Source organism: Hyposmocoma kahamanoa, unplaced genomic scaffold (genome assembly GCF_003589595.1).
Source record: "Hyposmocoma kahamanoa isolate Upper Pololo Valley unplaced genomic scaffold, ASM358959v1 86, whole genome shotgun sequence".
Taxonomy (NCBI): Eukaryota; Metazoa; Arthropoda; class Insecta; order Lepidoptera; family Cosmopterigidae; genus Hyposmocoma; species Hyposmocoma kahamanoa.
Genome location: NW_020654289.1, coordinates 17,898,856 through 17,924,649, shown reverse-complemented (window position 1 = coordinate 17,924,649; position 25,794 = coordinate 17,898,856). Strand labels below are relative to the sequence as shown.

General features: G+C 35.6%; 3 protein-coding genes across 6 annotated transcripts in view; 1 reads left to right on the top strand and 2 right to left on the bottom strand.

Moving 5' to 3' along the window:
* LOC113234719 (potential E3 ubiquitin-protein ligase ariadne-1) overlaps window positions 1-15,651 on the bottom strand; it is a 30,545-nt gene extending 14,894 nt beyond the window's left edge. For 2 of the 4 annotated variants that reach the window (XM_026470174.1, XM_026470175.1), the window contains exons 1-9: window positions 15,486-15,651; window positions 14,600-14,814; window positions 9,626-9,790; window positions 7,878-7,946; window positions 6,439-6,525; window positions 5,582-5,710; window positions 3,309-3,479; window positions 2,267-2,463; window positions 871-1,060 (exon numbers count right to left, since the gene is read on the bottom strand). In XM_026470174.1, the coding sequence (XP_026325959.1) occupies window positions 871-1,060; window positions 2,267-2,463; window positions 3,309-3,479; window positions 5,582-5,710; window positions 6,439-6,525; window positions 7,878-7,946; window positions 9,626-9,790; window positions 14,600-14,806 (1,215 nt within the window). In that variant the 5' untranslated portion in view covers window positions 14,807-14,814; window positions 15,486-15,651. The remainder of the gene's footprint in view (window positions 1-870; window positions 1,061-2,266; window positions 2,464-3,308; window positions 3,480-5,581; window positions 5,711-6,438; window positions 6,526-7,877; window positions 7,947-9,625; window positions 9,791-14,599; window positions 14,815-15,485) is intronic. The other 2 variants (XM_026470176.1, XM_026470177.1) reach the window with 2 other exon arrangements.
* A 643-nt stretch (window positions 15,652-16,294) lies between these two features.
* On the bottom strand, window positions 16,295-17,001 carry LOC113234933 (COMM domain-containing protein 10). The gene is made up of 2 exons (XM_026470453.1): window positions 16,943-17,001; window positions 16,295-16,847 (listed from the first exon to the last, which is right to left on the bottom strand). The coding sequence occupies exons 1-2, from the start codon at window positions 16,966-16,968 to the stop codon at window positions 16,295-16,297; spliced, it is 579 nt and encodes a 192-aa protein (XP_026326238.1). The 5' UTR covers window positions 16,969-17,001.
* Window positions 17,002-19,122: 2,121 nt separating this feature from the next.
* On the top strand, window positions 19,123-25,532 carry LOC113234788 (isoleucine--tRNA ligase, cytoplasmic). Its single transcript, XM_026470273.1, has 4 exons — window positions 19,123-19,386; window positions 19,535-19,640; window positions 20,685-20,886; window positions 22,074-25,532. The coding sequence occupies exons 1-4, from the start codon at window positions 19,259-19,261 to the stop codon at window positions 25,274-25,276; spliced, it is 3,639 nt and encodes a 1,212-aa protein (XP_026326058.1). The 5' UTR covers window positions 19,123-19,258; the 3' UTR covers window positions 25,277-25,532.
* Window positions 25,533-25,794: the final 262 nt, after the last annotated feature.

Here is a 25,794-nt window from a genome sequence, read left to right as displayed (position 1 = left end):
ATGACTCTGGAGAACCGTCAAAATGTTTTAAAATTAGCTATGATGTTAGGTTTCTCTGTTTGACAGTGCGATATTCTTTTGCAGCTGTTAGTCGCGGCGCTCGCGATACGACATAAAGTCACGGTGCTCGCCATGTTAGCTATTGTGATAAAATTTTAAAATATCGGTTTATCAGTCGAATTCATGACAGCCAAATGTGGAAATTATAGCTTTATCGCGGCGGCTCGCTACGGGGCTGAACAAGGTAACCCTTTTATTATAATGTCATCGGATTACCATTGCATACCAAATTTCAAGTCGATCAAACAAGTGGAAATAAAATAAATATTCATTTTATGATAAAGATCTTTACACTAATAGGAAAGCTGATGATCTTTAACCAGCTGAACAGATGTTCATGAAATATAGCTAAGAAACTTCCCGATTACAGTAACCTAGAAATAAATCAAACCGCTTCAAAATCTGTATATGATACCACAGACCGACACAAAAGCTTCAAGCTTGTAACTCCCCTCTTTTTGCCTCAGGGGTTAAAAAGGACGACTGGTGTTCAATTTGCATATATTAAATTATATACATGGTATGCTTTATGTATAGTTTCCTATATTTGTTCCTTACCTATTTGAAGTATATACCTATGGTTAGGGTTACCATTCCGAAATTTGAATCGTCCAGACAAAAGGCCTGACATTTGCAAGAGAATCCGTACTTGTCAGTAACAAAATAAAACCGAAAATCTGTTTAAATAAAATTTTTACAGAATTGCAAGGTGGATATGTATACTTCTTATTCAGAAAATTGTTTGACAGAAGATCAAAACGTCGCACAAATCCGAACGGATGGTAACTTTATGGTGAAACAACGTGGTACCTCAATCCAGCTCATATTGTGCTGCTGCATCTCCTCCATCTTCTCCTTGACGGAAGCATAGAGCTTGGACTCGAAGCGCAGCGACTGCATGTGGTTCATGTAGCGGTTGCAATAGAACAGGTACCGCTGCAGCGCCGCCCGAGACCGCTCCTGCGCGTCGCGCGCCGCTTTCGCCTCGTCTTCGTCGTATCTGCAGCACGAGTGCTTCATTCGTAATACTCTGAATGTCAGGCTTATAATAATAGTAAGAGAAATCGAAGTTGATTTATTTGATTTTCGCGATTATTAAGACGTATTTGAATAAAAATTGATCTCGATGCTAGTAGACCAACCGCAAAAATAAGAATAAAGAATACAAGAACGCAATTAGTAATCATTAGAACGTCGTAACATTCACAATTCAGACATGTTTGGCAAAATTTTACCTACTTTCATAATCTATTGATAAAACTATCGACAGCAACCACATGACTACCTACAATTTTACAAAAACTGGCAACCCTACTAATGTCATTTTACACCGTCTTCAAAAAAGACAGACTATACGCGCCTGTCGATAACAGTTGCAGTGCCACTCAAAGCTTTAAATCGCAAAGATCTGAGGGGCACTCCCGCAGCGTCCGTCACCTTGAGACATAATTTGACAAGTCCTATGTGTATGTAATTTCATCAGCACCCTTACCCTTTATAACCGGAACGCAGTAATGCTAACATTACTGCTTGGCAGCAGAAATAGGTAAGGCGGTAGTACTTCCCAGGAAGTACTTCCTCTTTCAGAAGCAGTACTGCTGCTAACAAGGTAAAGTAATGCGTCGTATGAAATTCACTATTAAATATTATATTTCACTGGGTAACCGACATTACAGCTACAGTTGCTTAGCTAGTAAATGACAGCTAAAGTGTTTTAACTTTTAATTAATTACCTTAACCCTTATACCATAGTAGCGTTTATTTTTATTTATTTATTTATTTATTTATTACAACTTACACTAACAGCATATAACTAAACATGTAAGTCATAGTCAAATAAAAAGTAGTCGAGTCGATTCAAAAGTAGCCGAGTCGATCACCGCCCGAAACCAATCTGCGGTATTTCGACCACAGAGCTTCGAGCGGTGATCGCCTCCAAGTAATGACCAGCAGATGTCAGAAATTTATGTTCAGAAGAACTGAAAACGTCGATATCATTTTCTTATTAAGAGAATCGATCACAGCTAGTGCCTCGTAGAGTGGTGTCTGCTTTAGCGCCTGTGTGCGGGCGAGATGTATAGCGAACAAGGGATGTCGCCGCCGACGCAGGGGGTATCTCGACATAGGTGGGATAAAAAATGGAATTTGAGCCAACAGTTGGGGGTTGATTTGTTATATAGACTTGTTTATATGTTATTGTGCTGACCTGTTGCAATTATACCAGCTGCTGCCGTGCGGCTCCCAGGGCCCGAGGCAGACCCAGCAGAAGTCCGCCTTGCAGTTTTGGTTCTTGCAAACCATATGGTTGCACCCGCCGTCCTTTTCAATCGTCACATTGCACTTCGGACACTCCTTCGTGTTCGCTGCTATCCAATTTGACGTTTCTGAATCGTCGTCGCACTTCTAATACAATAATTCAATAATTATATATCAAAAATTATTACGAAAATGGTTTTGATACGTTTTACGACTTCTGTATATAGAGTATAATCGTCAAGTGTGCCCAGTCAATTATTCCGTAAATATAAGAGATATCAAAAACCTTTAAACCGATATTGAAAGTACGTTACCTAATGGGAAAAACGACATCAATATTAAAAAAAAAAAACTACAAATAACCATAATTCATAGCAACTGCTTTGAATACGAAATTTTGTACTTACTTAAAAGGAAACACTTTTTTCATTCTTTATTTATTTAATGGCTTTGATCGTTATTAAATATGTCTGCCCCATAAGAAAAACAATTAATTACAAAAACACTTAATAAATGTTTATTTTGTATTCAATTAAAAGATAGTTTGAAAACTTTATTTATACCAGATAAGTTATCTGTAAACTCATTCTGATCTCTTAAAGTAGGTCAACTAAACCTTCTTTACGAATGCCATAAATATGCAATGTAATATATACATATATATTTACTCGTTAAGTAACGTTATTTTCGATATTAGTTTCGAGATTTTTGATATCCCTTAAACTTACGGAATAATTGCCTAGGCTCACTTAACGATTACACCCTATATTGATATACTTATACAAGTTATTATTTTCTTTTTTTTTCGTACTTCTTTATTGATGAACATAAACAACAAAGGATAAGGCACTACAAAATTAATTTAAGGCCTGTTTTCAATAGTTATAGAAATCGTTGTATTGACAGAATAAATAACTCCTTTAAGTTTTTATCAACAACATGATACACACACAGCACAGAATAGTTTTTACAGCAATGAAATAAATATATACCTTGATCCACTTCTTGAGCAGCGAGCATCGCACAGGGTCGTGCCAGTTCTCCCCGCATGCAAAGCAGAAGGTGTGCCGGCAGCGGCACGTGACCGGTGCCGGTTCTACGTACGCCACCTTGATAGCGTTGCTGCAGTCCGGCGACGGACACCAGCGCAGCAGCCGGTTGCACTGCGCAACAATTAAAAAAATATTAGTTTTATTTCACACATAGAAAATAATAAAAAAAGAAAATAAATAAGGCAATCAAAATGGTCTACGACTCTCCATGCGAATACACAGCCCTGCGATGCGATTCACGTAAGTTCAAGCTATCAAAATGTCGTTGAAGTTACGTAGTCGTTCGATCGAACTCCTATCCAAAATGGGTATTCACGTATCACTTGAACGAACGTTGATATGAGTAGAATCGAAACGTAAAGACTAATGAACGACATCCTGGATTGTGAAATTTGACATTTAGTTATCGAAAGTCTGTTGAAAGAACTGTCAAAATTTTAGCAGAATACGTATGACTTGTCGTTTAGAGACGATTTAAGTTCGATTCATATACCAGAATACGCTTTAACGACATTTGGATCGAACGACTTTAAAATTGGACTCGTTGACGTTCACTGTCACACGTGAATACGAAAAAGCAGGTCAACGACTAAATGGCTACGATATCGTAACGGTTTGATTACGTGAATCACCCCCCTGGTTGTTATTCTGCAATAGCCCGTCATGAATAAAACACACCAAACTAAAAAATATTTTCTGCGCAAATAATTGAAATTGCTTAAATAAGCACTAAACAAATTACATTGACACAAATAACTATGAAGCAAAAAAAAAACAAAATAAGCAAAACTCATGTCATGAAAAAAAAAGTCATGAGATATTAACAAACTTAAATATTGCACAACATTAAACATATACATACACAGTTATGGAGCAATCCGTACAGGGTAATGAACTCGACCCAGTGAATCATGAAGATTTGTCAAAGCGTGTATTATATGGGGTGTAGATTATATCGACCGTAGTGGGAAAAATGAGTATTTCGCACATTGCGATATGATGAGATGAGATAGTCACTGTTGAAGTCACTGGATGACGTAAGGCAATTTCGACAGCGAATTTGAGGTCATAAAAACAAAAATTTTTCATGAAATTAATTTAAACGATAGCTGGCGACAATAGAGGCAGTTATTTTACTTCACCCGTGATATTTTTAAGTCACACCTATTTTAAGCCGTCGTAGCCTAATGGCTTGACCTACCGCCTCTGAAACTGAAGCCGTGGGTTCGAATCCGGGCCCGCACCTGGGTTTTTCGAAATTTACGTGCGAAATTTTGAACCATGAGCTTTTCGGTGAAGGAAATCATCGTGATGAAACCTGCCCGTCGAAGAAGGTTCACAACCCTCGGAAAGTGTGAAATCTTCATAGAACAATAAATATAGTAGAAGTGGTTAGTTAGCGTCTAACGCTTGCCAATTATAAGTCTCGAAAGACCTATTAGAACTCAGTCCGCCATTTTCGCTTTGTTTAGTATGGTTGTGTCATTCCTTCGTGCAAATTCTCTAAAAACCTAGAAAACTGCCGTATTGTGCTGTTTTGGAGTGCAAAAATGATAGCCGCACCGAAAATATTACCCGTGGTGGTGTTTCAAACCATCAGAAAGTTTTATTTTAATAAATTTCCAATTTTTTGATTATCGAAATATATTTTTGATACAAGAAACGAAAGTAAAGCTTATGCCCCTGCAATATGGTCGCTTCTTTTTTGGAGAACTAAATTAATAACTCCAATTCGTCATCGTTCAGCAATAAGCCGCTAGATGGCAGCACATTGGTTGCATTTTCAATATACTACCAAAACATCGTAACTTGCTATAATAGGTATTGAGTATTGAATTTTCAACGATATGCCAAAAGAGTAAAGTTTAAATTATACTAACAATCCCGAATCTGTTATTTATTTTTAAATTTGAAACTACGACCAATCAATATCAAGATTTTGTAGTGTTTAATAAATTAAGAATGTGTGAGTTTTGGCGACATCGGTTCTGGTAGTAATGGAGGCTTAAAGCACTTCCTTTGTTTTTTTTTCCTCTTTGGGTCCACGTTGCGAACTATGGCCCTCGCCTAAGAGGCGACTCATGTCCAACAGTGGAACGTATAAATGGGTCGATGATGACGACCTGTTTTACAAAACTCCGGCCTTTTGTTAATGACTGAATAAACTGTAATTAAAACACATGTATAACATAAGACATAAGGACCACACTCACTTCCACGAAGCTATTGGTGATGATATGCTGGTATTTGAGCTTGACGCGCGGGTCTCTCACCAGCCGCATCACGGTCAGATCGTCCACCAGGATGTCACACCCGTGCGCGGCACACGCTATAGTTTGACCCTAATTACACACAGATAAGACAACTATAACACATAAAATAAAATGTGACAACAGTTTTCATCGTTACATAAATTTTATCTACACATTTATTTGAGTTATTTTATTAGAGATATTATGAGATAAATTTAATATTTAGTTACTTAATATCATGATGTTTTACTGCCATTATTTTTATACATTTTTCGTGAAAACATTATTATTGATACAAAGATCGAACACAAGAAACTTAAACTTAGGTTAAGAGAGGTGGCCCCGGGCATGACAACAGTCCCTGGTTCAAGTTCAGTCAGATACAAGAAACTTTTCTTTGTGTTCTGTCATTATTATTGACAGAAGTATAATTTTGAAGAAACTTTTTACATGTACAACATTTATCTATCTACACACATCACATCATCACTTAATATCAGGTAAAGATTGTGTACAAGAACACGTCTATATTCTAATTGTCAAAAAGGCCCCTCTCAGCGCTAATGTATTAAAATTAGTGCATGACAACACAGAACAAGAAATCCTAAATCGCACTACATTAATAATTTTGTACCACAAAATATTAAATTACGACCATCCACGCATAAGGAGACAACAATGTGTTCGGATCGGTCAGTTTTTTCCAAGGTCAGTCAACGGAAAGTCCGTATTATTTAAATAATTATGGTGTAACATTATTTCTTGCATAACTCTTCAAACAAGAAAAAACATAATTATGGAAACCAACAAATACTTACTAAGCCTTCTTCCATAATTTTAGTTGTTAAATATTCACACCAGCATTGCGTACAAAATCTGTGGCCGCATTCTAAACCTGTCATCATCTGGAAACAATACAATAAATTTTCAAACAACATAGTATTAATTATACAGTAATCATTACCAAACAAGTTTAATAAGGTGTATCCATTATTGACGACGAAATTAAGAAATAAAAGTTTTCTATATTTATTCTGGGTGTAGTGGGTAGAGCCCCAAAGTGAATTTCATTGCTCTAGTACTCATAGTACTGACTACTGGGAATTTCCTAGTTGAGTCTAGGTGATGACGTGGTTTTCTGGCATATAATTATATTATTAGGATACGTGAGTCCAGCAGCAGTCCGGCGGAATTGCGCAACCTCGCCACACTTCGCTTACACGGCTGACAATTTCACGACACAAGGTCGAGACAAAATTTCCGGCGTTTAGACGTCTCTGGCGACGTATGTCACGGAACAAAGGAATCTAATTATCATTGTAAATGTCAATTCCTAACATTCAATTTAGTTCTTTGCTTTGGAAAACGTCGTGCGGACACTTTTTTTTTTTTAATATCGCCCGCTTAAATGTGGTGACTGACCAGTTCACTTCAGCGTAAAGTAACACGTTACGATGTAAGCATTCGTACAGTTAGTACAGCGAGCCGAGCCGCGCCGCTGGTCGCGAGCTCCATTTGTTCCACCCTATAGTCGGTTTTTTGAAGAATCCTTAATAATTTGAGAGTTAACGTTAAGTCTCAATTTATAGTACAACAGCTCGTCGTGAGCGCGTAGTGCATGCATATCGAGCGTCATCAGTCATCACAAAGTTTCAAATCCAATAACGTTTTTTTTTTCTTCATTTAGAGTAAGCTATAATTGAGTAAAATCTTAGAAACAAAAACTCAACTGCGAAGGAAGAGCACGGTCGAGCAACAGGGTTCGAAACAAGCAATGATACCGGTCAGTCGACGAGTCGAAATGCCGTAGTATCAAGCTTTATTGGTAGGTCAGTGTAGGAAATTAATATTTTTAGAGAAAAGAGAAAACACAAAAAAATTATGTACGAAATTTCATTTCAAACATAATTTTGTCGTATTTGGCACCAATCAAACGCCGTTTATGGCTGGTTCCATGTGCGTAATTTCTTTTAAATCTTTTTGTCAGTTTCCCTTAAAATTACTTAAAAAATTATTAAAATTTTTTACACACAAAAATAGCATCCAAATATAAAATAATTGTGTACTTTAGTATCATTTAAAGTAGCATTGTAGAAAAAAAATACGGGTTACAACATAACTGTTAAATCGTAATTTTTTTCGGCTGAACTACTACGTATTTAAGATAAACCACTAACAATATTATATTTGACAATGGAAAGATTTAGTTAAAACCATTGACTTACAAAAAACCATAAAAATTGAAAAAGGAACTTACAGCGGTCGGTAGAATTGAAAAACATATTTCACATTCTTCAGTGCCTGTGGTGGATATTCTTCTAGGCTGCTGCAAAGAACAAAACATACTTTTAAAATTTTATAAACGTGTATCGAGTTCTTAGGTTTTCGCGATCGTTACACAAAGTAAAAAAAACTAATTTTTCGCATCGCGTATATTTGTTTTGTTGAAAAAACAAACAAAAACAAAAACTTTTGACTTTTTTTACAAAACATTACAAATTTACCAAAAACAAACTTTTAGGATTTTGTTCTACTATCTGACACTTTTTAGGCCTATATTTGGTAGTAAAATTGTAAGTTCAAATCTACAAGCGTCCTCCGCGACGCACCCTACTCTCGTGTTTTGCATCTTACCGCAAAGAGTAATCACTGTTTAGATACATCTATTTAAAAAGCTTTATTTTTGTACAAAAATAAGATGTGATCGATTATTACAAGTGATGGAACAAAAGTTCTTGTTTATGATGTTAGGAATACAGTACTGAGATTTATTGTTATAAATACTATTTTACAAATAACCCTATATTCAGTATTCATCTTATACATATTTAGATCCGAAAATGTGTTTTTAAGGAATGTCGACAGGACGTTTCAGTATCATCGTTGCGCGATTATCGCCTATTTTAGCACACGTTCGCTTAGGGAGTTACCATACTTATTAAAGCGAAATCATCTTAAGTCAGTCAGAAAATGTTTTATGCAATAAGATCGAAAGCCGTTGCGCGCTTCACTTGCGCTCGGAGCGCCAATGCGAAACGCACGTTCTTTTCGATCTTATTACACGGAGATAATTTGTGACCGGCTTAATGCAATTTCGTGCCAGTGGGCAAGTGTGATGATCGCCTTAAGCGTATGCAGATACAGGTCAGAGTGCTAACGAATGCATGCCTATAAATGAGGTGAATAGTGTAATGGAATTAATTTGCTTGGGTATTAAAACTACTTATGGTATCATAAAAAACACTTGAAGATTTTTTAGTAAACTTAAATGAACAACAGGCCCTAAATTGTTTGTTTAAATTACTAAATCATGATATAGATTGTCCATCCCTTCTGTCCCAAATAAACTTAAGAATATCTGAATGTCAGCTAGGCTGTATAATTACAAACCTTTTGGTATTGAACTGAGAAAAACCAATGATGGTAGCATGTCTGCACTTTACTCTACTACGAGAAAATAAAATGAGTATTTTCAAAATGTGTGTATTGTATATTTTTAGTGATAAATATCACAGCTTCAGGAATGTCAAACAAAAATATTTTACTAGTGAAGTTAACAGTCTTCGGTGAGCTATCTAGCTATTTTTGTTTTGCTTCATTTGTGCTTGGTTTTGCGTAAGTTTATGTTTTTGCAATTTGTAGGTATACAAATTGTTGAATGTAAATTAGATTTGATCTAGTTATATATGTTTAGACAAACTGGTCGTACTCTCGTGCTTCCAAAAAAAATACCTTTAATTTAAATGCATCCATACTACTAGTTTTAAATGTTTCGTTTTAATATTTAACGTATCTGTATATACTTAGTTGGTAAGCCTTATTAAATAAAATAAAAAATAAATTAAGTACATAGCAATAATTACAAGGCGTTAGGCTCTCATGTATTTATATAGAATATGAATCAGTTTACCATACTTATTCTCGTACAAATTCATATTGTTGTTAGTAAGACCACGTGACCTTGAAATATATCTATTGGCAAATCAAAGGCGTTGCTTTACGTACAGTGTTTTGTACCTTTGGCCTCTGTATGACTGGTTTCCTGAACGGGTTAATAACTCTCGCCTCGGCGAACAGCTGGTCCTGATCGCCGTCGTAAAACCGCTCCATCAGCTTCTCTTTGTCCCATTTGAAATGATTTAGTAGGATGCGCGTAGTGGTTGCTGGTATCTGTAATATTAATAATATTAATAATAACAATAATAATAACGCAACACTCTCACAGCCCCGCACTAAGGAAACCCTGTGTCGCGTGTGCCATGGACACACACATAGACAACCACAAATTACACCCAAACTCACGGGAGAAATAAATGTAGGCCATACACAAACAATGTCGTGTTGATTTGCATTCTCGCCATATTTACAGAGGTCATTCCATATCCGAAACTGAACCCAAATCACTAAAAAAATAAATCGAAAAAAAACCTAAATTCTTATTTTTTATTTAATTCCGGTAAACATGCTTGATCCAAAGCTCATTCAATTACACTACACGTGTCACAGGTACCGGCAACCATTTGAACAATGACCTATGCGCAGAAAATATGGATTTTAGATCAATTTGGTGGTAGGGTCCGTACCCTACCACGGACGGGGGGAGTATCGCATCGAGCGCGTGATTGGCAGATCATCAGTCGACCTTGCGTATTGCGTCATAACTGTCAGAGGAACGTAGAGAAACTAGAACATATGCGTTAGCATACGTTCTAGTTTCTCACGAAATGCAACGAGATTTGGTATGTAAACAAGAGATAGTGCAAAAAAAATCGCTACCAGGTTCACCAGACACTGTTACCATCAAGTGCGTTACCATAAGGCATGATGTGAAACGTTTAGTTTACGCAGATTACGAGGAATTGCGCGCAAAAATCGTCTATGGTTTCTTTCTGCTTTTTCTGTTGTGAAGAATGTGCTAAGTTGAAACGAAACTCCGCAAATCTGTGGAGCTAGGTACGGGCGCCAGCACATCAAGCTACACATTGACGTATCTTGTTCCGTTGCTATTGAGACGACAGTCGAACAATAGTGTATCGCTTGATATGCTGTTGACTGTACTTCTAGCACTATTTTCATGTAACCTAAAGTTGGTAAGTACCAAATTTAAGTTACAAAACATATTTTTTCAGTCAACTTTAGCTATTGTAAATAATTAGTAAATTATAACAATACTAGTACATAAACATAATTTAAAAAATAGGTAAATAAACGATCGAGAAAGCGTATCGCTTGGTGAAGCGAGTGGCGGGGTCACTGTCCTCCGCGGTGAATACACTTGGGGACAGTTTTACAAAACTTTACTAGATACAATTAGCCAGAATATTGAACAGAATATTTTTTTAAATATTTTAGATGATTTAGCATTATTTATATTATTAATTTCTTAAATATGGCGAGAATGCAAATCAACACACTGTAATTCTCCTGGCTTGGGAATCGAACCCAGGACCTCTGCGTGGCAATCCGGCATGGTAACCGTTCGGAGGCATATTGAGAGTACAATGAGTCATATTGAGGCATATTGAGAAACAACCACATCTGGCAATGTTATTTATAATGCTACCTACAGCCTGTGAAAGTACTTATATTGTTGTGCTACAGTCCAATAATACAAGTCAAAGTCACGTTATGGTAACTTCATACAAACGTAGCAACGTGGTTTGTATATGTGCGCGCCCGCTGCGTGCCGTGTACGGAAGCACACATTCGCATGCGGCGGGCATGCACACATTAGAGACGCGCTGCTACGTTTGTATGGAGTTACCACAGTTAACTTATTATACTATGCCTATACATAGGAACATCAAAACTTACAATATACTGCAAGTTAATGTGAATACTATGCACATCGCAGAATATATACATTCAATTAAACCAATGGAGAACATGCATACAATAACAAGTCATGCGTAATTTTGTCATTTTTTGCATTAGTATGGAAGATAGGAAGCGGGCGGCACCGATTCTTAATCTTCTTCCGATTATCTACAATCAAGTGACAAAATAATCAATATTGCAAAGTACTCATATATTAATACGACTATATGTAATGATTTTGATTGTTATCGAAAAGTGTTAATGATAAGTTTGTTACCACAACAAATCAGATTATGGGCAACCATATAGTCCACTACACAACAAGAATAAAAAAAACGATGAAGTCTCAGAAAGAATGTAACCAATCTCAGAAATCTTTACTGAATGGTCCTCATTTGGGTAATTAGAATAGTACGTCTGATTTTTCTAGCTGTGGTACTCAAAGTACGTTACAATATAATTTAATATAAGTTACAATATGAGTAAATGCAGTTACCGAATGTACGACAACATACAGAAAATTATAATTAAACAGGAATCAAATTATTTGTTTAAGCACACAAATACCATTATTTGTGCGCTAAAATAAATAGTGACAATGATTAGCATATTTTATTTTTAGTCCAATGAAATGGCATACAATATAAATTTGTTATCAATAATTAAATCCAGATTGCTTAAAAAATAGCTTTCAAACTTATTTGAATGACCTCCTGAATGCTTACTTTACAGTGCTAACAATTCTGGCAAGTTATGGGGACACTCTCTGGGTTTGAGATCTCATTTCTAATGGGGAATTATAGACCCTAAAGTAAACAGTACTGGTCACTGCATAGCATAGTGGTACACTATTTATTTTGTTACATATACATATATTGCCATAATAATGTTATTAATAACAAGTCATCATGTTGTGTCCTGAAAATATGTTTATGCATGATTATTATAGCATTACCATACTAAAATATAGTGACGTCAGTATGTTATTCATATAAATAGTATTTAGTTTGATTTTTCTGATCATATACCATATACAATTAAAAACTTTGTTAAAGAAATTGGTAAGAATAATATCATTTGAATTTGGACTTGCCATTAGATTAAGTCAGCTGCTAAAAGCGCAAAAAGATGTAGGAGACTGAGATGCTATTTTTACGTTACCTACATAGTTTTTAAATTGGTTATTTTTATAAGAATGTAAGTATTTCACTATTGTACTTAACTATATCTATCCTACATATTTGCTTTTAAAAAACAATAACTTCAGGAATAACCAAAGAAGTTAACATTCAACATATTATTTACCTTTCTTCTTTGCATATTTAATAAAGCATTGACTCTACATTGTAACAATCTTTCATTTATGTGGGCATCTTTATCAGTAAATTTTAGTGCCAAAACAACATTGTGTTTGTTATAAACTTATTGCCAAATTACAGATCTATAGTCCCTATCATATGTTTGTCCAACGTGATGTATAAATTTAAATAAAAGTTTGTCAAAAATGATATTCATTTAGATTTCAAATCTTGCTTTGAATATTTTCAAGTGTTTCTAAAATTGCAGGTAATTCTTTAATATTACTAGGGCAGATTACAACACTGCAACCAAAAATTTTATCTATTGTAATTATTACACAGCAATAAAGAATTGTAGTATTGTATATATAATACTAATTGTTTTTGTGTCCTGTAGTCAGACAAGTCTGCCCAGGATAGGTTACCATCCTGAAATTTAAATAGTCCAGACAAAAAACATGATATTTGCATGAAAATCTGAACTTTTCATTAACACAATAAAATCTCTCTATCTCTCATGCGCCAGCAGAGATGGTCAACCAGATGTGGAACAAAATTTTAATTGTAAATAGAGTTTTTATAACAGAATTGCTAGGTGGATATTTTACTTTTAATTCTGAAAATGTTGCTCTATATGTGTTACCCTAAGCCAAAAAATCCAGATAAATAACAAATCCAGATAGAAGGTCAAAAAGCCTTAGCCCAGGAGTAAGTAAGTTTGGTTTGCTAATTACACAGCAACGGTGACATAAGCAGAAGTGTCACCTTTACAACATAGAACTTGTATATTCTGTCTGCTCACACTTAACTTGGGTCAGACATAAACATTTTATATACTGTAGTGTACCATGAAAGCCCTAACCAGCACTGGGAGGTTTTCCTGCCTAACATAAGAGCCTTTGTGCTGTTTGAATATTGGAGACCGGTGGCTTGTAGCCAGATGTCTCTGACAGTACCTTTAAATTAGGGCCTATAAAAACTTTCTGGCTAACACTTTTGCAAGCCCATCTTGCATCATTGCCCTCCATAACCATAAGTCAGTATTTACATTTGATTTGACAAAAGTCTTAGAAATTACAATAAATATTTAAGATTACAAAAGTTAAAATAACAAACTGACGAGAGTGTATAAAATACACTTAACTCTGTACAAATATCCTGCTTCCAAATTTCATTAATTCATGTTATCATTAAATCTGAACTAATTTAGTGCAAAATAAATTGCCACACATAGCATAACATGAATAGAAAAATAATTAAGAGCTTCTCAGTAAATGATACTACAGAACCATAACATTATACATTAAGGAAACAATGTTTAAGAATTACTTTTTTGTCAATTACTCATTAGATTGTAATCACAGTAATAAAAAGAGAGCAGATGAGTCACCAAGAAAACAACGCACAACAATAAGACCAGGAAAACACTAACATGCTAATTTGATATTAGCAAAACAAGTCATTTTAACGAGACCAGAAGCCTTACAGTATTTCCTAGAACAATCAAGGTAGAATCTAGAATAGAAGATGCAAATAGGTATAAAGAAAAATGATTCCTACATCAAAAAAAATTTTTTGTACCAATTCGTAAATTACAATAAAAAATCATATTGACGCCAGCTATTGCAAAAAAAACCCACAGCTGAAATGTTTACAGCAATGTATGTGAAACTAGGTTTTTAGGGCACCAGTATTATACTATGATAAAGTGATGATGCCGCGAAATTTGCAACCGAAATTTGCCAGCCATTTTAGCAACGACGATTGTGTACCCCTCCAGACGCACACAAAAGAACCTATTGAAGTTTCCAACGTACGAGTAACCTAATTCAAGGCATCCATTGTTTACCACTAACATACTGACCTCGACGACAGTATTCACTTCTTTGATGCAATCAACCATGTGCTGAACGATTTCCTCCGTCGACAACACCTCGTAGGGGTACTCCTCGAGGTCCGTCTGCCGCTCCCTCGTACTGTGGGTCTCAACGTCCATAGCAAAGTCAACATCGTCTCCGCTCGACTCGTTCCCAGAATCCACATCATCCTTTGTGTCATCTTCAGAGTCCATCGTCGACACTTCCACAAAATATTATATTCCTGATTATTAGGGCACAGCCAGAGTACTTATAATGATGAAATAATTACACCTAAGATTTAGGAAAGGTCAACAATGAAGAAAATAGTTCACCCACGGGCTGCCAAAAGCTCTGACGTATGGGATGGTATTGTCTATGACGTAAGTCTTGTTTCCGTCAAACGGCATTCGTCTATTGTCTCTGATTTACAAATTTCATTTCTTAACGCTAGATGGCGCTAAAAAACACAATACCTTTTTCAAAAATTTAAAGCATTTAAAACTAAAATAAAATAGCAAGTAGAACCTTCACTATTTAATTACCTACACGTTTAGTATCTATCTTGGGTATCAGGTGAGTTAACTAATATTTGATTGTAAAAGAAACACGATATTTATGCTAAGCGATTTGTAGGCGACACGTCGTAAATCTCAACAGTACTCCCACGGCGCGGAATCAAATCATTACCGAAATATGCGATCATTTACATAAACAATACCACATCATCCTATCTTTGACTTCACCAAATACGGCCCTCTTTTAAAGAATAACTTTTAATCTTTGTTCTCAATTTTACCAGATTATAGGAGAACAAGATTTGGATTCAGCTAAAGTAGTAATATCTACATTGGAGGTGTAACAATATCTACATAGTTAATATGCTTCAATTACCTCGTTTCAATTTTACCTCTGAGCATTCTAGAGGACTTGACGAAGGTGTAAGTTCATCTTCTTTTCGCCCCACCCGCCGCTTCCTTCCCCTTTTGCCTACTAGCGCCCTCTCACCGCTACTCCAACCCGCAGTATCAGACGAGGTTTGATAGGCATCATTGTCGCTCATAGTACGACTTGTGAGTAGCTGAAAGACTTGGTAAAATTGTGAATGAAAAACTTGGTTTCAAAAAGTAAAGTGACAAATTTTCAATTTTGACATTTTGGCGTAAATATACGTTCCTTTCAACGCAATTTTGGTTTCACAAGTGACAGTAGACGAATCTGTACTTAGTTATGGAAAGAGGTTAGTCTCTTTAAATAATCATAGTACATACATGAATAAGTGGGTATGAAAAGTAGACACCGGTTTTTGGTAACGTGTTCCGTAACAATGTTTCAATTGGCACAAAGTATCAAAATGGAAAAAAATAACAGAAATTTGTATTAACATAGTTTAAGTTTAAAAGATAAAATAACTATTTGAAAATTTTTTATTGAAATGACAGGCAGTGGGACTTGTCAACTTATGACTCAGGGTGACAGATACAGTGGCAGTGCTCCTCAGAGCTATGTGATTTAAAGTTTAATTTTTTTCCATTCTTTAAGGATTTAAAGCTCTGAGTGGCACTGTAACTGTCATGGACAAGCATGTAGCTTACCATCAGGCACACAACTTGTTTGTCCTGTCACTTCATATTATAAAATAAATAAATAAAAATACACTCATGTTGGAAATTATTTTATTACTCATTGAAAGAAAATTAAAGTTACATTATATTATCTAACTCATTCTGTATGGATTCAAGTTGTAAGAAAACAGAATAAAGTTCTGGATGTGTCATTTCTATTTCTGTTTCACGATTTTCTCCATTCACAGATAAATAAACTTTAGGAACTTTATATTTCTTCCTATAGTCCGAACTTAATTCTGCATTTAATTTCCATGACAAATTTAAATTTTCTCCATATTTATCTATACGGTCTGACCCTAATTCTTCCAAAATTTCTCTAGTTTCATTAGACCATACTTTCACAATGACCTCTGCTTTATTATTACCCAATCCAATTTTATCCAAGTCATTCTTTAAATCTACAGGCATAAGTATGAATTTCAACATTCTTTTAAACAAGTATACCACAGTTTTGATGGCTAGTAGCAAGCTGTCCTCATCAACTTTGAATATTTTCTCTAGTTTTTGTCTTTCTTCTTGAGTGAAGATTTCTGTGTCTTGAAGTTTAATTTTACCAACTATTCGACGAAGGAGTTGTTCGAATTTTGTATCTTCAAGTTTATTGACGATCACGATGCCTTTCTGCAAACTGATGTGTTGAAATTAGTGTAACAAAGAAGAAAAATTTCAATAATACGAACACTACACAAAAACTGGACATTAAACTTATTTGTCAGTATTTACCTTGGAGAAGCTTTTATCCATTCCATTACTTATGGTTATTATAAAAAGCGCAGGGTGCGAATTTAGTGTATAACTGAGGAAAATAAAATTAATTTAAAAGAATTGAATTCTCACAAAACAATATCAATCAGCAAGTTTGCGGTTTGGGGAATTGTTTTACACAGGTACTTTACGTTGCGAAAAAGAGATAAATATACAGAATGAAAGAGAAGAATGAGCAGCGATCTTTTTCTAACTAGCTACCTATTGTAATTCAAAGTATTTCGTTTGTGTCAAGTTAATCGCAATTTTGACAATGCTAGTGTTGTGTATTTGGCTGATTTAGATTAAGGTCGCTCAGAGATTGACTGCAAGCTTGCAGTAATTAATGAGTGAAGTTGTAATCAACTTCACGCTTAGAGCATATAGGACGGGAGGCGCTATTAGCGTTATTTCTCGAACAAAACTTTTGTCACTTTTTGAGGGGCGGTAGGTAGTCTACAAGCAAACAGGTGCACTCAAATGAAAAATTGAATTGTGTCACTGTGGTCTCACACAAACAAAAATCTACAACACTAGCTTATGTCTACTCCTGTCACTGTTACTACGTATGTCCGTACGCAGGATAGGCCTTTAAAAATAAATCGATTCTCATGAATATACCAGAGACGGAAAGTTATCGACGTGGCGGTGTCGATATGTATGAGGATGTACCTATTTTAGTGAATTTCTTTTTCCATTTTAATTTAATTTTGTGTGTAGTGTAATAGTGGTACTGTTTTACTTGTATTTGCCAGAGGAGATTGCCCATTGACTTACCAATAAATAGATGACAATAAATACAATCCAAAGTCTAATCCAAAAACCGCGAAAAAATGTCCGGAGATTTTTTCAGTTTATGGCTTTTCGCGGTCAGCGTTGGAGCCAATGACAAGTAAAGTATAAAAAAAACTAAAATATTTGATTTAAACTGTAAAGTCATTGCAAAATATTGCTTAATTTTGTTTCCCACAAATTAAAGGCCCAAAAATTATCCATATTTAGCTTCTAATGGAAATAACAAAATGCACCATATTTAGCTTCTAGTGAAAACTACTTGAACACAAGAGTGATGGAGTAGTCTTAATGCCATTATCAACTATATAGTTTCTTTGTTCTAAATCTAAATATTTCTATCGCTTGTGGTTCGAAAATTGAAATTGACGTAACGGGTCTCTTTCTGTCTTTTGCACATGTCTTGTCTTGTCATGATAAGGACAGTTAGCTATTTGGTTATTTTTATTGCTTTTGTAATTTATGTGTGTTGTATGTATGTACTCGTATATGTACTTTTATTTTTATTTTTTTCTTACAGTACAGCATGATTTATATCAAACAATTACAATTTATTTTGAATAAACTTCGTTACATAATCTGTCGATAAAAATAGGAGCTAAAAGAGCGCGTCGCTTCTCTATAGCGAAAAAACAGCGTCCATGAAGTAATCGCGTCCGACTGAGACCGAAAGGGTCTCAGTCGGTCAAAATTATAATGCTTTTATCAAAATCAATTTTATTTTATTGAATCGGTTGATTCAGGAGCATAATCGTATCTGTGAATCGATTCAGATGCAAAATAGGGTGCCCTGGAAGAGCCGATAAAAATATCGAATCTTAACGAAACATAATGAACGTATCGAACCGAATTGTCGTTATGCTCTGTTAAAGTAGTGTACAGAATAGCATTTGTCGACAAAATCGATAACGTCGGTAAAACCGAATAACGAATATCGAATGGCGAGTCTCAACGATTACAGAATACCGTTACGCACTCAAACGACGATGATCGGTTGTATCACCTATGGACAAAGACAAAACACGAGGTTATTTGACTGGCAACCCTGTGTTACTTGACAAACTTGTCGGATTCGCTTTGGACCTTTTGGAGGGAAAAGTGTCGTTTTTATTTTGACTTTCAATTATTTTGTGAATCTAGTTTAAAGTGGAATAGTATAGTGCTATTGTGCCTTAATCGAAGATTAAAACGCGAAATTATACGAATCTCGAACTAAAATACCCGTATCGGCCAGTTTTAAGGAATCCCGAGTCAATGCAACCACGCCGCCTCAAATTGCCTATCCTCTTTGTGGCGGCCATATTTACAGAAACATAATTAAACTTCATGTTTAGGCTTTTGGCTTTGCCAAGTCCTTAGTAAATTAAAAAAAAAAAGACAATCTTGTCGTGTTGTCAGCTGTCATGGTCAAGTCAAGTAAATTTCGTTATCTATGGTGTCGTGATTGGCCGTGCTCGTGATGGCGTGTACGTAAGGTTACGAACTCAAAGAAATATATTCATCATGTCTCAAAAAGTCGATAGGGTGCCGGAAAACATCGATTTTCCGAAAGAAGAAGAAAGGATCTTGCAATTCTGGAAGGAAATAGACGCGTTTCAATCATGTCTTAAGCAGTCGAAGAATAAGCCTAGGTAAGGTTATGTCATTTAATATCTTGAATAATGGACATGTTGCTGTGTGGTTGTACTGCACTTTGCTCTTGAAACCTGTGATTAATGATATGATGATTACACACGCTTCGAAGTAAATTGACAGGTAATATGTCGATGTTTGGTGCAGATATTCGTTTTATGACGGCCCACCTTTCGCCACCGGCTTGCCGCATTACGGGCACATCCTTGCCGGAACCATCAAAGATGTGGTTACACGTTATGCTCATCAACAGGTAAATTAGGTCTTCATATTGATGAAACATGTCGCACATGAAATCCAATACTGTTGTAACCAAAAGACGGTGCAAATCTTATTGCCAATAATAGGATTATTTATATTTTTGCTTATTATTTTTGCTTATGCATAATATTTAGTTATCCAATTATAAATGAGAATAAAAGTTTTTGGTTCCATTTAGTATTTCCATAGCAGTAGAGCTCCTTGTGAAAATTGTCCAGGGAAGTCCTGCCACCGTAAATATTTGTGCCGCCAAGCAGTTATGTGACCATTACTGCATTCCATTTTTGAAGGCACCGCAACTGTCATGGACAGGTGTGTCGCTACCACCATTGTTACAACTTGTTTGTTTCATCATTGGGACACAACCTAAAAAATGGTTACTGTCATCTTGGAATTTCCATATTTTTTCTATGTTTTACACGGTTCTCTCTACTCTTAAATTGTACTGTTTTGTAACAATATCAGTAATGTCGGCATGCAAGCAGTTTCTGCACAGAAAAAACCCTATAACCATTTAATACAATGCTAAACCGAACTATAAATACATTACAATGATATATTCCGGGTAGTCCCAATGAAATCTGGTTTGAGATTGTTGTTGTACAAAAGCACTTATGTACTAGCTCATCAGTACATTACTAAGGGCACCTTCAAATTAGACACTTGTAGAAACACTGTGGTGTGACAGGTCTGTAGCGCTCCAGTAATTTTTAGTTTCCGAATTGTGACTGCAAAAGTGGCTACAATGTTATATGTCAACATACAAGTTTCTAAATGAATAAATGAAAACTACATTCAAATATCAAAGTCTTAGTGCGAAAAAGTCTTGTTGTCGCTCAGTCAATGTGACTGTTACTTTTTTGTTCTCTGATAATGGTGCAGCTGCCGTGCCACTGCTGAGTTTCTATAAGCATCTAATTTCAAGGCGCCTTAATAATCTAATGGTCATCATCAAAAGATATTCTTTGTGTCATCATAAATTTTGTAATTTAAAAAGCTTCTTTTCCGTAATATAAACAATATAATTTATTTTTAGGGTTTCCATGTTGAAAGGCGTTTTGGGTGGGACTGTCATGGACTGCCAATTGAGTTTGAAATTGATAAAAGTCTAGGCATCAAAGGCCCAGATGATGTAGAGAAAATGGGCATTGATAAATATAATGCTGAATGCAGGAAGATTGTGATGAAATATGCCACTGAGTGGGAGATTATCATTACTAGAATGGGAAGATGGATTGGTAAGTTACCAAATATTACCAGAGCCAGGGTCAAAATGATTTGAGTATTGAAATCTACTGAAATAATATTAGATAAAAATCAATATAAGCGCAATGATTTTTTTTTAAGTTATATTTTTTATTGCATGATTGGTTTGAATACTCTCATTATTTTAACATGATCCTTTTATGGTTTTCTTTTAATGGTTTACTTAATCTGAACTTTCTTTGACATCTGAATTGTCGTAATTAAATCTCACTTAATAATTAAATATTTACTGCATTTTACGAAAAAACAGAACATTTGGTTTCTATACACGTGGTACACAGGGCTACTTGGTACTTGGTGTAACGGGCAGGTACTACAAGTACCACATTGTTACCAACATCATAAACAACAATTTTTTTCATAACTTGTAATAGTTCATCAGATTTAGTTTCATACAAAAATAAAATACATTTAAACAGACTAGACTGCTTTAAATGGTGAAAACTCTGCGGTAACGAAAGAAAAAAAAGAAAGCGCTACCGCGCAAAAGGAGGCAGCTTGCACGTTTGAACTTACTACCAAATACGGGTCTAAAAATTACCATATTTGTCATATTAAACTCTATGGTAACATAGTCCTGGGAGGTAGGTTGTTAGTATTTTACAAATAACCCCGTAGATGCGAACATGCATCCCACATACTTATTATATAAATGCTAAATAAATTTAAGGCAAGTAATCCCCCAGCATGATATAAGAAATTATGTATTCTGTGGTACTTTATATTGCAGTTGTAAATTGTTATCCTACTTATCAATAGTAATAAACCTAAAAAATTTATCACTAGCATTAAACCTGGAAATGGTTTTTGTTTGTTTGATACTGAGACCAGAAGAGGCAACCACTAAATGTGTTTCAATGTGTGTTCAATTGAAAACAAAATTCTTGCAGATAGAGTAGAATTTACAATGTTTTGATATTAAAAAATACGTAGTTGTGTAAAAAAAATGTAGATATCATATGTGCATAAATTTTGTGTTAAATGTTATACATGCAGGATCATAATGACACCAGTTACCTAACATCAGATTGCGCGACACGTCGCCAACGAAATAGTGTTTAATTATATTGTATGTATGTTAGTCCTTAATATATGGGTCATGTGGCCTGAACTAAATAAATTAAAAAGTAAAATGAAAAGTAATAATTCTTAATTACAGATTTCAAGAATGATTATAAAACTCTCTACCCATGGTTCATGGAGTCGATTTGGTGGGTATTCAAAGAACTTTTCAACAAGGGAATGGTCTATCAGGGCGTTAAAGTCATGCCTTACTCCACTGCTTGTTCAACACCTCTATCCAATTTTGAATCAGGACAAAATTACAAGGATGTTGTTGACCCAGCTGTTGTAATCACATTCCCAACTGAAAAAGGTTTCTCTTTGATAGCTTGGACAACAACACCCTGGACACTCCCTAGCAACATGTCTCTTTGTGTTAATCCCAAACTAACCTACGTGAAAGTACAAGAAAAAGCAACCGGCGCTTGCTATGTTCTCCAGGAAGCAAGGTTTCCTGTGATCTTTAAAAATGTACATGATTTTGAAATTCTTGAAAAATTTCCTGGTGAGAAACTAAAAGGCATTAAGTACACACCTATTTTTGACTATTTTGTTGGCAAATGTCCAAACGCTTACCAAGTTTTGACTGATGGATATGTAACAGATGAATCAGGTACTGGTATTGTACATCAAGCACCATACTTTGGTGAGGACGATTATCGGGTTTGCCTAGCAGCGGGCATAATCACTAGAGATCAAGATATAATCTGTCCACTCGATGCTAGTGGCAGATTTGTTGAACCAGTCAAAGATTTTGTTGGTCAATATGTCAAGGATGCAGACAAAAACATAATTGCCAATCTGAAAGCTCGCAACAGGTTGCTTCAAAGTGGACAAATAAAACATAGCTATCCATTCTGTTGGAGATCTGAAACTCCTCTAATTTATAAAGCTGTACCATCATGGTTTGTTCGAGTTGAACAAATGAGTCAAGATCTTTTGAAATCAAGTGAAGCTACATATTGGGTGCCAGAGTATGTGAAGGAAAAAAGATTTGGTAACTGGTTGAAAGAAGCACGTGACTGGGCCATCAGTAGAAATAGATATTGGGGCACCCCAATACCATTATGGATGTCAAGTGACAAACAAGAAGTTGTATGTGTTGGAAGCATTGCAGAACTCTCAGCTCTTACTGGCGCGGAAGTGAAGGATTTACACAGAGAAAGTGTTGATCATCTAAAAATTCCATCATCGCGTCCCGGTCAACCGCCTCTTAAAAGAGTTTCAGAAGTTTTCGATTGTTGGTTTGAGTCAGGTTCTATGCCCTACGCACAGTTACATTATCCATTTGAAAATAAAAAAGAATTTGATGACATTTTCCCTGCCAACTTCATTGCTGAAGGTATTGATCAGACTAGAGGGTGGTTTTATACACTCATAGTGCTTTCAACTGCCTTATTCAACAAACCACCCTTCAAGAATTTGATTGCCAATGGGTTGATATTAGCGTCAGATGGACAGAAAATGTCAAAGCGGAAGAAGAATTACCCAGATCCAATGGACATAGTTACTAAATATGGAGCTGATGCGTTAAGACTTTACCTAGTCAACTCTCCTGTCGTGAAAGCCGAAAATCTTAGATTCAAAGAGGAAGGAGTCAGAGACGTTATTAAAGACGTTTTTCTGCCTTGGTACAACGCTTTTAGATTCCTGATGCAAAACGTAGAAAGAATTGTCCAAGAGGACAAGATAACATATAAATTTAATGAAAAGACTGTAAGAGAAAACGTGATGGACAAATGGATAACTTCTTTCACGCAGTCGCTGATCAATTTCGTGAAACGAGAAATGGCCGCTTACAGACTTTATACTGTAGTTCCCAGATTGACCAAATTCATTGATCACCTCACCAACTGGTACGTGAGAATGAATAGGAAGAGACTAAAGGGCGAAAGTGGAATTAAAGATTGTCAGGTGGCATTGGACACTTTATCTGGAGTACTATTTGATATGATCCGCGTAATGGCCCCTTTCACGCCTTTCTTAACGGAATTGATGTACAAAGTTTTGCGTCAGCTGTTGCTTGGTGATTCTCTCGAAAGTGTGCATTTCAATATGATCCCTGAACCGAAATTGGACTTGATAGACAAAAACATCGAAAGAGCTGTTCAAAGAATGCAGGCTGTAATTGAACTTGGCAGAGTGTTGCGCGATCGGAAAACTATTCCAATTAAATACCCACTCCCTGAGATGATTGTTATTCATCGCGATGAAACGTACTTGCGCGATGTGAAATCACTAGAAAAATATGTTTTGGAGGAAATGAATGTCAAGAAAGTTCAGTTTACAAGTGATAAAGAGAAATACGGCATCACTCTAAGGGTAGAACCAGACCACAAGGTACTGGGGGCACGTCTAAAGGGCGACTTCAAAGCTGTTACACAAGCTTTGAAGGATCTGAACAACAACCAATGTGAGAAATTGATTGCCGATGGATTTGTTGAGTTGGTAGGAAACCGTATTGATGTTTCTGAAGTGAGAGTAATTTTTCAAGCTCAAGGAAATGATCAGTATGAGGCGCACAGCGATAACGACGTGTTGATATTACTGAATGTGACACCTGATCAGGAAATGCTGGACGAAGGTTTCGCAAGGGAAATAATAAACAGGGTTCAAAAATTGAGAAAAAAGGCGCACTTAGTACCAACAGACGAAGTTGATGTTTTTTACTTTGTTAACAAAAATAGCGACATCGTTCGCATTATAAACTCGCATCGCGAATTTATTGAGACTACCGTGAAAGCACCAATGATTCCTATTGAAAAAATTTCGGCTGCAAAGCCTGTAATTATTGAAGAAACTCAAGAACTGAAAGGTTCTCAACTAAAGCTGGTCATAACATGGAGAAAAGATGTGGAGTTGCCTGCAAATCCTTGGGCGAATATTGTGTTAGAAGGCATTATACCGCGTTTTGGAGTCACAACCAACCGGGCTAGCATTATTCTTAAGGACAAGGATAATAAATTTATCAGTTTAAATAAACTTTACAAAGAAGTAGAGGTTCTATTTGGACTATATGGCGTTAAGTTTGCTTTGTGGTGTGAAGGAGCTGCAATAAAAAGTACTACAAATTTGAATAGTAAAACCATCATAGTTTCGCCGTCGAAACCTAAAGATTGTGAACCACAATCTAGCCCATACTGCAAATTTGTCAACATTGCAAATGGTACTAGAACAGTGACTTTGTTCTTAGAAAATCCACTTGGAAAGGTAACACTGGATAAAGAACGCGCGTTGAATTTCGTTGCTGAATACTTAGGCATCAACACAAAGAACATTGATAGCAAACTGTTTAAGTGAATATAATAGCAACGCTAGGTATAATTGCTTGTTAAGTCTGTTTGCCGTCGTGTCTATGTGTAAATTTACCTAACCAGTACAGTAGAACTGTCCTGATATTTATTTACCAATCCTTATGTGTGTCTCCACTGAAATTTCACTTATCTATGGCAATATGATTGCTCTCTGTGACTGAACAAAAGGGGAGCGATTCTTACCTTTTCTCTTTACGCTACACTATACTTCAGTATTGTTTCGTAGCCGTTTAATGTACCTAATTTATATTGATTAATAAATGTTATGAATTAACACAATCTATTTTTATTTACATTTTCTCAAAAATCTTGTTTTTTAGTTCAGTTAGGACAACTAACCTGAACTGCGGGTTAATTGCGAACAAAAATTTTGATATTCCGTTTTAATAAAAAACCAAATTGAATTAACCTTTATTTAAAAGTTTCCTTCATAAATAAAACAAAAATAAGCATAAAATATGAACAATGTCCACAATTTAATTATCATATTAACATAGGTGCAGT